This window comes from Triturus cristatus, chromosome 2_1 (genome assembly GCF_964204655.1).
Source record: "Triturus cristatus chromosome 2_1, aTriCri1.1, whole genome shotgun sequence".
In the NCBI taxonomy this organism is placed as follows: Eukaryota; Metazoa; Chordata; class Amphibia; order Caudata; family Salamandridae; genus Triturus; species Triturus cristatus.
Genome location: NC_140581.1, coordinates 88,225,812 through 88,237,819, shown reverse-complemented (window position 1 = coordinate 88,237,819; position 12,008 = coordinate 88,225,812). Strand labels below are relative to the sequence as shown.

General features: G+C 54.4%; 1 protein-coding gene across 5 annotated transcripts in view; it reads left to right on the top strand.

Moving 5' to 3' along the window:
- The window catches only part of UNC13B (unc-13 homolog B), a 2,660,654-nt gene that overhangs the window by 1,777,434 nt on the left and 871,212 nt on the right, over positions 1-12,008 (top strand). For all 5 annotated transcript variants that reach the window (XM_085628130.1, XM_085628129.1, XM_085628128.1 and 2 more), the window contains one exon: positions 6,727-6,877. In XM_085628130.1, coding sequence (XP_085484256.1) covers positions 6,727-6,877 — 151 coding nt within the window. The remainder of the gene's footprint in view (positions 1-6,726; positions 6,878-12,008) is intronic.

The following is a 12,008-nucleotide window of genomic DNA, read 5'->3' as shown; positions in this document are numbered from 1 at the left end:
ATACTGAAGATCTCAGAGCCAAAAAACGCTGCTGTAGGCAGTCTGAAAGAAGCTGGCGAGCTGATTATTCCTTAGGAAAAAAAAATCTCTATCATGAAGCCATCAGGGAATACAAAATGTTGATAAAATCGACCCAAGCCGCTTACTTTTCGGAGAAAATCTCCCTTGCTAAATCTAAACCTAAGGAAATTTTTAAGATCATAAAAAAACTGACCAAACAGTCCCCCTGTGATCAGGCAGATAAGTCCACTACCCATTGTAACGACGTCGCTGAATTCTTTCACCAGAAAATAAATACCATTTACTCTGCTTTCCCACCGAACAACCTCAGTCCCCACATGACTCCCACTCTTCACTCACCTACATTAACACATTTCCCCCCACTAGAGCTAGCTACTCTTGAGCCCCTAGCACGGAGTGTTAAATCTGGTTCCCCCAACGACCCAGCACCTCCAGACATAATAATGGCAGCATCTCAAACTACTCTGCCTATAATTAAGGACATCCTAAACGCCTCCATTTCATCTAGTGTGGTCCCGACTGCCTGGAAGCAGGCTATGGTCAGAGCTCTAGTGAAGAAGCCCAACTTGGACCTTAATGATCTGAGTAATTATCGCCCCAATGTATCCCTGCTCCCATGGATCAGCAAGATTCTGGAAAAATATATTAATAAACAACTAATCACTTTTCTGGAAGATCACCAACTACTGGACCCGACCCAGACGGGCTTCAGACCCAAGCATGGGACCGAGACCGCACTCCTTATGGTCACTGAGGAAGCGAGAAAGATCTTGGATCAAGGAGGATCAGTGGCAGTGATCCTCCTTGATCTCAGCGCGGCCTTTGACACGGTTAGCCATAACACTCTGCTATATCGCATGTCCCAGGTTGGGATTGAAGACAAAGCCTTGTCTTGGTTCAAATCTTTCCTCCAAGACAGATCCTTCTGTGTGTTTGAAGACGACTCTGTCTCTGCCAGCAGACCTTTGAAATGTGGAGTCCCTCAGGGATCATCTCTAAGCCCTGCACTTTTTAACTTGTACATGAGGCCACTGGCTGACGTCGTCCGTCCGTATGGGATCAAGATCATTTCCTACGCGGACGATACGCAGCTGGTGGTCTCCATGACTCAGGAAGCCACTCCATCGGCTCCAGGCGGGCTTAGAGAGTGCGTTGAAGAAGTGAAAACCTGGATGTCCCTTTCCTCGTTAAAACTGAATGGGGACAAAACGGAGCTGAGGATCCTGGGCTCCCCAGACCCCAGCATTCCCCCCTCTTTATGGCCACCCAGTCTGGGCCCCCCACCTACTCCCAAAAACAGCATTAAAAGCCTTGGAGTGTGGCTGGACAGATCCCTGTCCTTTAATACGCAGTCCACAAAACTTTCGGCCACCTGCTTTGGCATCATGAAAATGCTGAAAAGAATCCTCCCCCTCCTTCCCTGGGATGCCAAACAAACTGCCATACAAGGCTTAATTCAATCGCGACTCGACTTCAACAACATACTTTATCTTGGTGCCCCCGAATCCACCCTCAGAAGGCTCCAGATAGTTCAAAACTGCGCAGCACGCATTCTATTAGACCTTCCCCGCAGACAGTCAGTGAGAGCAGGCCTGACTACCCTCCACTGGCTACCGGTGCGACAGAGGGTCCTGTTTAAAGCCATGTGCATTGCGCACCAGGCCTTCTGGAGCACTGGCCCTAAAATTACCCAAGACTTAATTACCCATTATGTGCCCAACAGAAGCCTCCGCTCCAGTCAAATATTTCTTGCAAAAACCCCCAAAATAAAAAGATCGAGATCCGGAGGCAGGACCTTCTCTTTCAACGGTGCTAGAGCCTGGAACGCCCTCCCACTGCACCTTAGAGCTAATTCTAACCTCTCAACCTTCCGCAGACAACTAAAGACCCATTTATTTCACTCAATCTAGCTAATCTTATTCCTAATTCTCCTTCTAAGCCTGCTGTAGGTATTCGGTTTTCCTAGCACTTGGACGCCTCCGGGCAGCAATTCGCGCTATACAAATGTACATCCTATCCTATCCTATCCTACCACGGACTCGCTAGGTAGGGCGATTGCGACGACGGTGGCGATTCGTCGTCATGCCTGCCTGAGATCCACGAATTTCTCTGGGGATGTCCAGAGCATTCTCATGGACATGCCCTTCGATGGCCGTTGCCTTTTTGGCGACAAAGCGGATAGTGCTCTGGAGCGCTTTAAAGACTCCAGGGCTACGGCCAAGTCCTTGGGCCTCTCGGCCCCCCTCGCCCGCAAACTTCCGCTTTTCGCCCCTTTCGTGGCCAAGGAAGGGGCGCCCCCGCACGTCCATCTAGCCACAGGCCGCAGAACCAGCCTCAATGCGGTCGCGGATGTGGATTCCACTGAGGCAGAGCAGGGGTACAGAGAGCCGGTCAGCCCATATCTGCTCCTGCAGCATCTGCCTCAAAACCTTCCTAGTCCGACCTTTCAGGCCCATTCCACGCCAGTGGGAGGCAGAGATCGCCATCACCTGTTCCACTGGCATACCATCACGTCGGACAGGTGGGTGCTGCAAATCGTCCGAAGGGGCTACTCCCACCCCTTCGAGGCGACCCCTCCAGCCATGCCACCGCAGCACCACCGCATGTCGGGGGATCACTTGCAACTTCTGCAGGAGAAAGTTATGGCCCTCTTGGCCAAGGGGGCCATCGAGCGCGTTCCTGGCCCAGACGTAGGTTGAGGTTGTTATTCCCACTACTTTCTGGTTCCCAAGAAGGGCAAAGGGGGCCTACGCCCTACCTATCTTGGACCTCAGGAGCGGAAGGAGAAGTTCATGATGCTCACCTTAGCTCAGGTTTTGGCTGCCCTAGACCCTGGAGATGGTAGCGTTGGACTTGCAGGACGCTTATTTCCACATCCCCGTCCTGCCGGCCCACCGGCGTTACTTGCGGTTCATGGTAGGCCACGAGCACTTTCAGTTTACCATGCTCTTCCTTCGGCCTCACCAGTGCCCCTCGGGTGTTCACGAAAGTGATTGCGGTGGTCGCAACTCATCTGCGCATATTAGGGGTTCCAGTCTTCCTCTATCTCGACGACTGGTTGTTGAAGGCGGTCTCCCACCTCCAGACTACGGCCGACCTCCTGCATTTGCTGGGGTTCTCCATCAACATGCCGAAGTCGCATCCGAGTCCCTCCCAGAAGCTTCTTTGCATTGGAGCGGTTCTGGACTCGGCGCTATTTTGGGTCTATCCTCCAGAACAGCGGGTTCGGTATATTCAGGCTCTGATTCAGATCTTTCAGCCTTTATCCCGAGTTTCGGTCAGGATGGTCCTGCGGCTGCTGGGTCTAATGGCATCCTCCTGGTTCATCACGCCAGGTGGCGGATGCGGGCTCTGCAGTGGGACCTGAAGTTCCAGTGGGCTCAACATCGGGGCAACCTGTCCGACCACGTCCTGATCTCGGAGGGCACTGCAAGACAAATGCAGTGGTGGCTCACGGACCGCGATTGGGTCGGTGGCAGATCCCTCTCCCTACCCCAACCGGAGCACGTAGTGGTGACAGATGCATCCCTCCTGGAATGGGGGGCCACATGGGAGAGGCGGAGATCAGAGGCCTCTGGTCTCCGGCGGAGTCCCGGCTCCATATCACCCTATTGGAGCTGCGGGCGATCCGGCTTGCACTGAAGGCATTCCTTCCCTCTGTACGGGGAAGTGTAGTGTAGGTGTTCACGGACAACACCACCGCCATGTGGTATTGCAACAAACAGGGCGGGGTGGGGTTGTGGACCCTTTGTCAGGAGGCTCTGCGCCTCTGGACATGGCTGGAACATCAGGGCATCACCCTGGTGGTTCAACACCTAGCGGGCTCACTGAACGCCAGGGCGGACGAACTCAGCTGCCGGTGCATGATGGATCACGAATGGCGTCTGAACTCGGACGTGGCGCGAGGCCTCTTTCGGCAGTGGGGAGAGCCTTGGCTAGATCTATTCGCCACCGAAGAGTACGCGCAATGTCATCAGTTCTGCGCTTTGGAATTTCCAAGGCGGCACTCGCTCGGAGACGCTTTTTGGCGCGAGTGGAGTTGCGGTCTGTTGTACGCCTTTCCGCCTATACCACTTCTGCCCAGAGTGCTGAAGAAGAGCAGGCGCGACCGGGCCCAAGTCATCCTTGTGACTCCAGATTGGGCACGAAGATACTGGTATCCCGAGCTACTCAGTCTGTCAATCGATCTCCCGATTCGACTGCCTCTTCAGGAGGACCTTCTGTCGCAGCAGCAGGGGACGGTCCTCCACCCGAACCTGTCCAGCCTCCACCTCCATGCGTGGAGATTGAGCGGCGACAGTTGATGCCATTTGACTTGCCTCCTGAAGTCTGTGATGTCATTCTGGCAGCCAGGCGTCCCTCCACTAAAACGGTATACGCCTGCAGGTGGAACAAATTTGTGGCATGGTGCACAGCAAAGGCTCTGGATCCCCTTTCCGCCCCTCTTTCTGAAGTTCTCCTCTTTCTTCTTTCCCTGGCCCAGCAGGGCTCTGCTCTGGGCACCCTCAAGGGATATCTTTTAGCTGTTTCTACCTTCTTACGGCTTCCTGATCAGCCTTCTCTTTTCAAGTCCCCTGTTGTTGCTAGATTCTTTAAAGGCATTACTCACATGTTTCCTCCTGTCCCTTTCATAATGCCTCAGTGGGACTTGAACCTGGTGTTAACCTATCTAATGTGCGCTCCTTTTGAGCCACTTCATAATTGTTCTCTTCGTCTTCTGACTCTTAGGACTGCTTTCCTGGTTGCCATCACCTCTGCCAGAAGAGTGAGTGGGCTCCAGGCTCTTTCTTCTAAACCTCCTTTTCTCTCTGTCCATCCGGACAAGGTTGTTCTCAGGACTCGTCCTTCCTTTCTCCCTAAGGTGGTTACTGCCTTTCACATCGGCCAGTCTGTTACATTGCCCACCTTCTTTCCGCCTCCGCATCACTCGAAAGAGGAAGAGCGTCTCCACCGTCTAGACCCCAAACCTGCGCTCTCCTTCTATCTGGACCGCACGAAACAGTTCCGGGCGGACGACCAACTCTTCGTTGGCTACGTGGGCTCTAAGAAGGGGCGAGCGGTGCACAAGCGAACCATCTCTCGGTGGGTCGTTTTGTGCATCAAGACCTGTTATTCCTTGGCTAAGGAGGAACCTCCTATGAGGCTGAGGGCCCATTCAACTCGGGCCACAGCGGCTACAATTGCCCTGGGATGGGGAGTCCCTCTGCAGGACATTTGTCAGGCAGCAACGTGGTCCTCGCTGCACACGTTTGCCAAGCATTACTGCCTGGACAGCCAATTCCGGAGAGACGGCTTCTTTGGCCGTTCGGTTCTCCAGGACTTCCTGGTGTGATCTTGGTTTGCAGACCCACTACCGGGGTTGGTATTGCTGGGGTATCTATTCTAAGGTAAGGAATCTAACTAATGTGTTTCTTTCAGATGAACAAGTTACTTACCTTACGGCCTTGATTATGTCGAGACTTGATTATTGTAACAGTCTTTATTTGAATATGCAGGAGTGCAACCTACAAAAACTTCAGATGCTCCAGAATTCAGCAGCTAGGCTGCTTACTGGAACTTCGAAATTTGCCTCTATTTCTGGCTCAATAAAAAAACTTCACTGGTTGCCGGTAAAGAAGCGAATTATTTTTAAATCCCTCTGCTTAGTTTTCCGAGCACTTCAGGACATAGGCCCACTTCATCTGAAACAACAATTTCAGTGGTATGTGCCAGGAAGATAGTTACGCTCTTTAGGAGCAAAACTACCCATTACAAAGAGAGCTAGATGGGGTGGTAGAAGTTTTTTTGCGGGGGCAGCTAAGGCCTGGAATGAGCTACCTTTTAGCTTGAGAAACTCTAAGGATCTATTATCATTTAGGAAAGCGCTCAAAACATGGCTGTTCTAATTTTCTGGCCTGAACCGTTTGTTGGGAGGACTGTAGCAAGCGTCCGGACACCTCAGGGGTAACCGTGCACTATATAAGTTTTACTAACATAACATAACGATATATCTGTAAGCAACATTAGTTAGTTAGATTCCTTACCGCCCCACCCATCCTCCCCGGTCTGCGAACTGATATCTAGGGTTAAAGTCATCCCTTTCAGGGCCCTAGATTCATGGCACCAGTGTCGGTTTCTTGCATGGCTCTGCGTTCCAGGCGCGGGACTCTATGTACATGAACTGACGTCAGCACGCGAGGGCAGCGTCTAAGTACTCCGACGACGTCATCCCGGCGATCACAACGCCGACGACGGACACGGAGCGGCAGACGACGCCTAGCGACGCGCAAGGGTATTGCTGACAAAAAATCTTTCCAGATCCAGCCTTACGCCTGGGGATATTCTAAGGTAAGGAATCGAACTAACTAATGTTTCTTACAGATATATCGTTACCGAAGGTAAGTAACTTGTTCATCAATGGACAGAGATCAGTTCTTTATTTTCTACTGAGTGTGTGTAAGAGGGGGTGTAGAGGTGGAACAAAATATTCCTAACATTGGTGGTCCCCGTGGCAGAGTACCTAGGTTCAAGAGCTTGGGTTTGGTTCAGCACAGGAGTGAGTTGTGATATTTGTATCATTAAGTGGCCTCCTTTACAATTCTAAAGATGTGTTAGCATTGGAGTGACTCTTCTCCCATATTTTCTTATTTTAGCCAGTGAAATGTCTTATTGTTAAACTTCTACTACGTCTCTAGAAGGGCCATTAACAACTTGTGATTTTTGCAGGCACTTTGCATGTCTGTCATCCAAGTACATGTGTCCCGGTGTGCCAGCTGTGATGAGCACTCTACTAGCCAACATCAACGCCTACTATGCCCACACCACCGCCTCCACCAACGTGTCAGCCTCCGACCGCTTCTCTGCTTCAAATTTTGGGGTATGTCTTTCTAAATAGCTTTCCAGTTTGACTGGTCATTTTATGAATTGATTTTGAAATGTTGAAATCTCTGAAATCATGAGCCTGTCTCTTTTAGTCTAACTGGTGCAGCCTTGTTTCCATAATCTTAGTGCTTAATTATATGAATAAATCCTTGATGCATGCATCAGGGCTGGACTCCAAATCAAAAGCAAGGCAAAAACGTTCAAATCAACCACTTTCCCTTACTTAACACACCGCCCCGTCTCTCGCTGTTCTAACACTATGTTCTCTCCCCCGTCTCTTTCTCGCTGTTCTATCACTATGTCCCCTCCATCTCTTTCTCGCTGTTCTGTCACTCTGTCCCCGTCTCTTTCTCACTGTTCTATCACTCTGTCTCACTGTTCTGTCAATCTGCCCCCTCTGTCTTTCTCGCTGTTCTATCACTCTGTACCCCCTCTCTTTTTCGCTGTTCTATCACTCTTCCCCTGTCTTTCTCGCTGTTCTGTCACTCTGTTCCCTCGTCTCTTTCTCGTTGTTCTATCACTCTGTTCCCCCGTCACTTTCGTTCTGTTCTATCACTTTGTTCCCCCCTCTCTTTCTCGCTGTTCGATCACTCTTTTCCCTGTCTCTTTCTCGCTGTTCTGTCACTTTGTACCCTCGTCTCTTTCTCCCTGTTCTATCTCTCTGTTCCCTCTATAGGAGAGTAGGATCTGCTTCTTATAGTTACCCCCACTTTTTGCTGATGTTTCACTGTTTTCGACTTAGTCTGGCTGGGATCCTGCTATCCAGGACCCCAGCCTAGCTGCTTTCTTCGCTAAATTGATTGCATGTACTTTAGGTACACTCCAGATTGGATTCTGGGGTACCCTTATAAGTCCCTAGTATATGGTATACTATGTACCCAGGGCATAGGTACCCCAGAGGCTGCAGCATGTATTATGCCACCACTGCGAGACCATTAAAAATGAAACAACAGGTCTGCTACAGCAGCCTGTGTAAGGTGGTGCATGCACCCCTTACTTAGATATAGGTTCACTATATTTGCTCCATATCACTGCACATATAAACCTATCAGTCACCCCTATATCTGAACGAAACATGTTAGTTAGATTCCTCACCTTAGAATATCCCCAGGCGTCAGACTGGATCCGGAAGATTTTTAGTCAGCAATACCCCATGCGCGTCGCTAGGCGTCGTCTGCGGCTCCGCGTCCGTTGTCGGTGTCGTGCGCCGGAATGACGTCGGAGTACTTAGACGCCGCCCTCGCGCGCTGACGTCAGTTCTTCTTTTTTCCGCGCCAGTAAGCGCAGATCCGGGAGAGCTACCCCTTTAGTCAATTTTTGACTAACTTTTTTCTCGACTCTGGTGCCGGTAGGATGCCTGGTTTCAAGGCCTGCGACGACTGTCACCGACTGATGTCGGTGACCGATCATCTCCGCCGGTGCCTGTACTGCTTGGGCCTCGACCACGACGCGGCATCGTGCTCCGACTGTATGGCCCTGACCTCGAAAGCTAGGCGGGAGCGGTCCCGCAAGCTTCACGAGCTTCGCCACTCGGCTCCGCGTCGCTCTCGATCCCGGTCCAGGAGGAGGTCCAAGGATCGGTCACTCGACACCGTCACTCGTCTGGCTCGAAGTCTTCGGGTAAGTCGAGGCACTCCAAGAAGTCCAAGACGCGACACCGCTCTTCGAACTTCCCTCGCCGGTCGCGCGACTCGGCCGAGGGTCCGGGTGGTTCCAGCCCCGCGGCTCCGCAGGAGCGGCAGGCGCCGCGCAAGTCCCCATACCCGACGGTCCCTGGGACTGACGCGACGCCGGCGGAGGTCAGTGCCTTTCTCTCGGCTATGAGGAACCTGGCCCCGCCGTCGACGCTCGCTGGCGGGCCTTCGGGCCCTGCGGACTCGACTGGGCGACCTCGCATGCCGGCGGCTCCGGCGCCGTTGGAGGCTCCGGCCCCGACGGTCCCCGAGGGGCCCGAGCCTGGGCCCCCGTTGATGCCGGTCGACCTATATACGCCTCCTCCGCCGGCGCCGACACCGATACCACCTCCGACGCCGACTCCGGTCGACGTCGATCCCCGGTTCAGCCCCTGTCCGGTCCCGACGCCGATGCGGCGCCGCCCGACGCCGCATCCCACGCCGCTAGAGACACATATTGTCTATCGACCGGCTCCGATCATTCCTCCTGTTTACCAGGAATCGGATGACGGGGGCGACTGGGAGGGGTCTGATGACCCTATGGCCCTTCAGAGCCAACTTGCACAGGACTAGGCAGATGAACTGGGGGAGGCCAGTGGGTTGGATACCTCACCAGACACTGGATTCATCTCTCTTCCGACTGTGGCTTTTGAGGAGGGTGCAGCCTTTTCTGTGGTGCTGCGCAAGGCGGCCGAAGCCCTTGGGCTCGAGCTGCCTGCCGTGGCTGTGAGGACTAACATCCTCACTGAGGTGCTTCAGTCTGCCGCATGCTCCACTGAGCCTCTGCTGCCATTCAATGAGGCCCTCACTGACGTTCTGCAGGGCACCTGGTCCAAGCCCTCCACAGTCCCTCCTGTGGATAGGAACGTTGCCAGGCGCCACCGCCCTGCTCCGGGCGACCCCAGTTTTCTGTCCCAACACCCCACCCCCGAGAGTCTGGTTATCCAGGCCTCTACCTCCCAATCCTCCTTCCCGTCCGCTCCTCCGGACCGGGATTCCAAGAGACTGGAACAGTTTGGTAAGAAGCTGTTCTCTTCGCTCAGTTTGGGCCTGCGGTCTTTGAACACCGCCTGTCTCTTGGACCGTTATTCCCACTCTCTGTGGGATGCGGTGGAGGACGTGCTGCCACTGTGCCCGGAGGAGGCCCGGGCGCGGCTTTCCTCGGCCCTGGCCGATGGGAGAGATGCAGCGCGCCATGCAATCCGATGTGAGCTTGACACTATGACACTACGGACTCGCTGGGTAGGGCGATTTCTACCACGGTGGCGCTTCGACGTCACGCCTGGCTGCGGTCCACGTCCTTTACAGGGGATGTCCAGAGCACCCTCATGGACATGCCTTTTGATGGCGCTCGCCTTTTTGGTGAGAAAGCGGACAGTGCGCTGGCTCGCTTCAAGGACTCTCGGGCTACAGCCACGTCCTTGGGCCTCTCGGCCCCGCGGCCACAAACTTCCGCTTTTCGCTCCTTTCGTGGCCAAGGAAGGGGCACCTCCTCACGTCCGCCTAGCCACCGGCCGCAGGACCAACCTGCACGCGGTCGCGGACGTGGTTTCCGCGGTCAGTCCACATCCACCCCGGCAGCATCCGCCTCAAAGCCTTCCTAGTCCGAGCTTTCAGGCCCCTCCAGCCATGCCACCGCAGCACCACCGTATCTCGGGGGATCATTTGAATCTTCTCCACGAGGAAGTTTCGGCCCTCTTGGCCAAGGGGGCCGTCGAGCGCGTTCCGAGCCCAGAAGTAGGTCGTGGTTGTTATTCCCACTACTTTCTGGTTCCCAAGAAGGGCAAAGGGGGCCTACGCCCTATCTTGGACCTCCGGAACGTCAATGCCTTCCTCCGAAAAGGAACGGTTCAAAATGTTAACTTTGGCTCAGGTTCTAGCTGCCCTCGGCCCTGGAGACTGGATGGTAGCGTTGGACTTGCAGGACGCATATTTCCACATCCCCGTCCTGCTGGCCCACCGGCGTTACCTGCGGTTCACGGTGGGTCAGGAGCGCTTTCAGTTCACCGTGCTCCCCTTCGGCCTTACCAGTGCCCCTCGGGTGTTCACGAAAGTGATGGCGGTGGTCGCAGCTCATCTGCGCAGATCAGGGGTTCCAGTCTTCCCCTATATCGACGACTGGTTGTTGAAGGCGGGCTCGCCCCAGGCAGTCGTCTCCCACCTCCAGACTACGGCGGATCTCCTGCATTTGCTGGGGTTTTCCATCAACGTGCCGAAGTCACACCTGAGCCCCTCTCAGAAGCTCCTCTTCATCGGAGCGGTTTTCGATTCGGCGCAGTTCCGGGTCCATCCACCGGAACAGCGGGTCCGGGATATACAGGCCCTGATTCCCATCTTTCGGCCTCTATCCTGGGTTTCGGTCAGACTAGTGTTGCGGCTTCTGGGGCTGATGGCCTCCTGCATCCTACTAGTGCATCACGCCAGGCGGCGCATGCGGGCTCTGCAGTGGGACCTGAAGTTTCAGTGGGCCCAGCATCACGGCAACCTGTCCGACCATGTCTTGATCTCGGAGGGCACTGCACAGCAGTTGCAGTGGTGGCTCACGGACCGCGATTGGGTCACGGGCAAGAGTCTCTCCCTACCCCTACCGGAGCATGTCGTAGTGACGGATGCGTCCCTCCTGGGATGGGGTGGCCATATGGGAGAGGCGGAGATCAGAGGCCTCTGGTCTCCGGCGGAGTCTCGCCTCCACATCAACTTGTTGGAGCTGAGAGCGATCCGACTTGCACTGAAAGCCTTCCTTCCCTCTGTCCGGGGAAGTGTCGTGCAGGTGTTCACGGACAACACCACCGCCATGTGGTATTGCAACAAACAGGGCGGGGTGGGGTCGTGGACCCTTTGTCAGGAGGCTCTGCGCCTCTGGACATGGCTGGAACACCAGGGCATCACCCTGGTGGTTCAACATCTGGCGGGCTCTCTGAACGCCAGAGCAGACGAACTCAGCCGCCGGTGCATGATGGATCACGAATGACGTCTGGACTCCGAGGTGGCGCAAGGTCTCTTTCAGCAGTGGGGAGAGCCTTGGTTAGATCTATTCGCCACCGACGAGAACGCGCAATGTCAGCAGTTCTGCGCGTTGGAATTTCCAAGACGGCACTCGCTCGGCGACGCTTTTCGTCGCGAGTGGAGTTGCGGTCTGTTGTACGCCTTTCCGCCTATACCACTTCTGCCCAGAGTGCTGAAGAAGATCAAGCGCGACCGGGCCCAAGTCATCTTGGTGGCTCCGGATTGGGCACAAAGGTACTGGTATCCCGAGCTACTCAGTATGTTGACCGATCCTCCGATACGTCTGCCCCTTCGGGAGGATCTTCTGTCGCAGCAGCAGGGGACGGTCCTACACCCGAACCTGTCCAGCCTCCACCTCCATGCGTGGAGATTGAGCGGCGGCAGTTGATGTCATTTGACTTGCCTCCTGAAGTCTGTGATATCATTCTGGCAGCCAGGCGTCCCTCC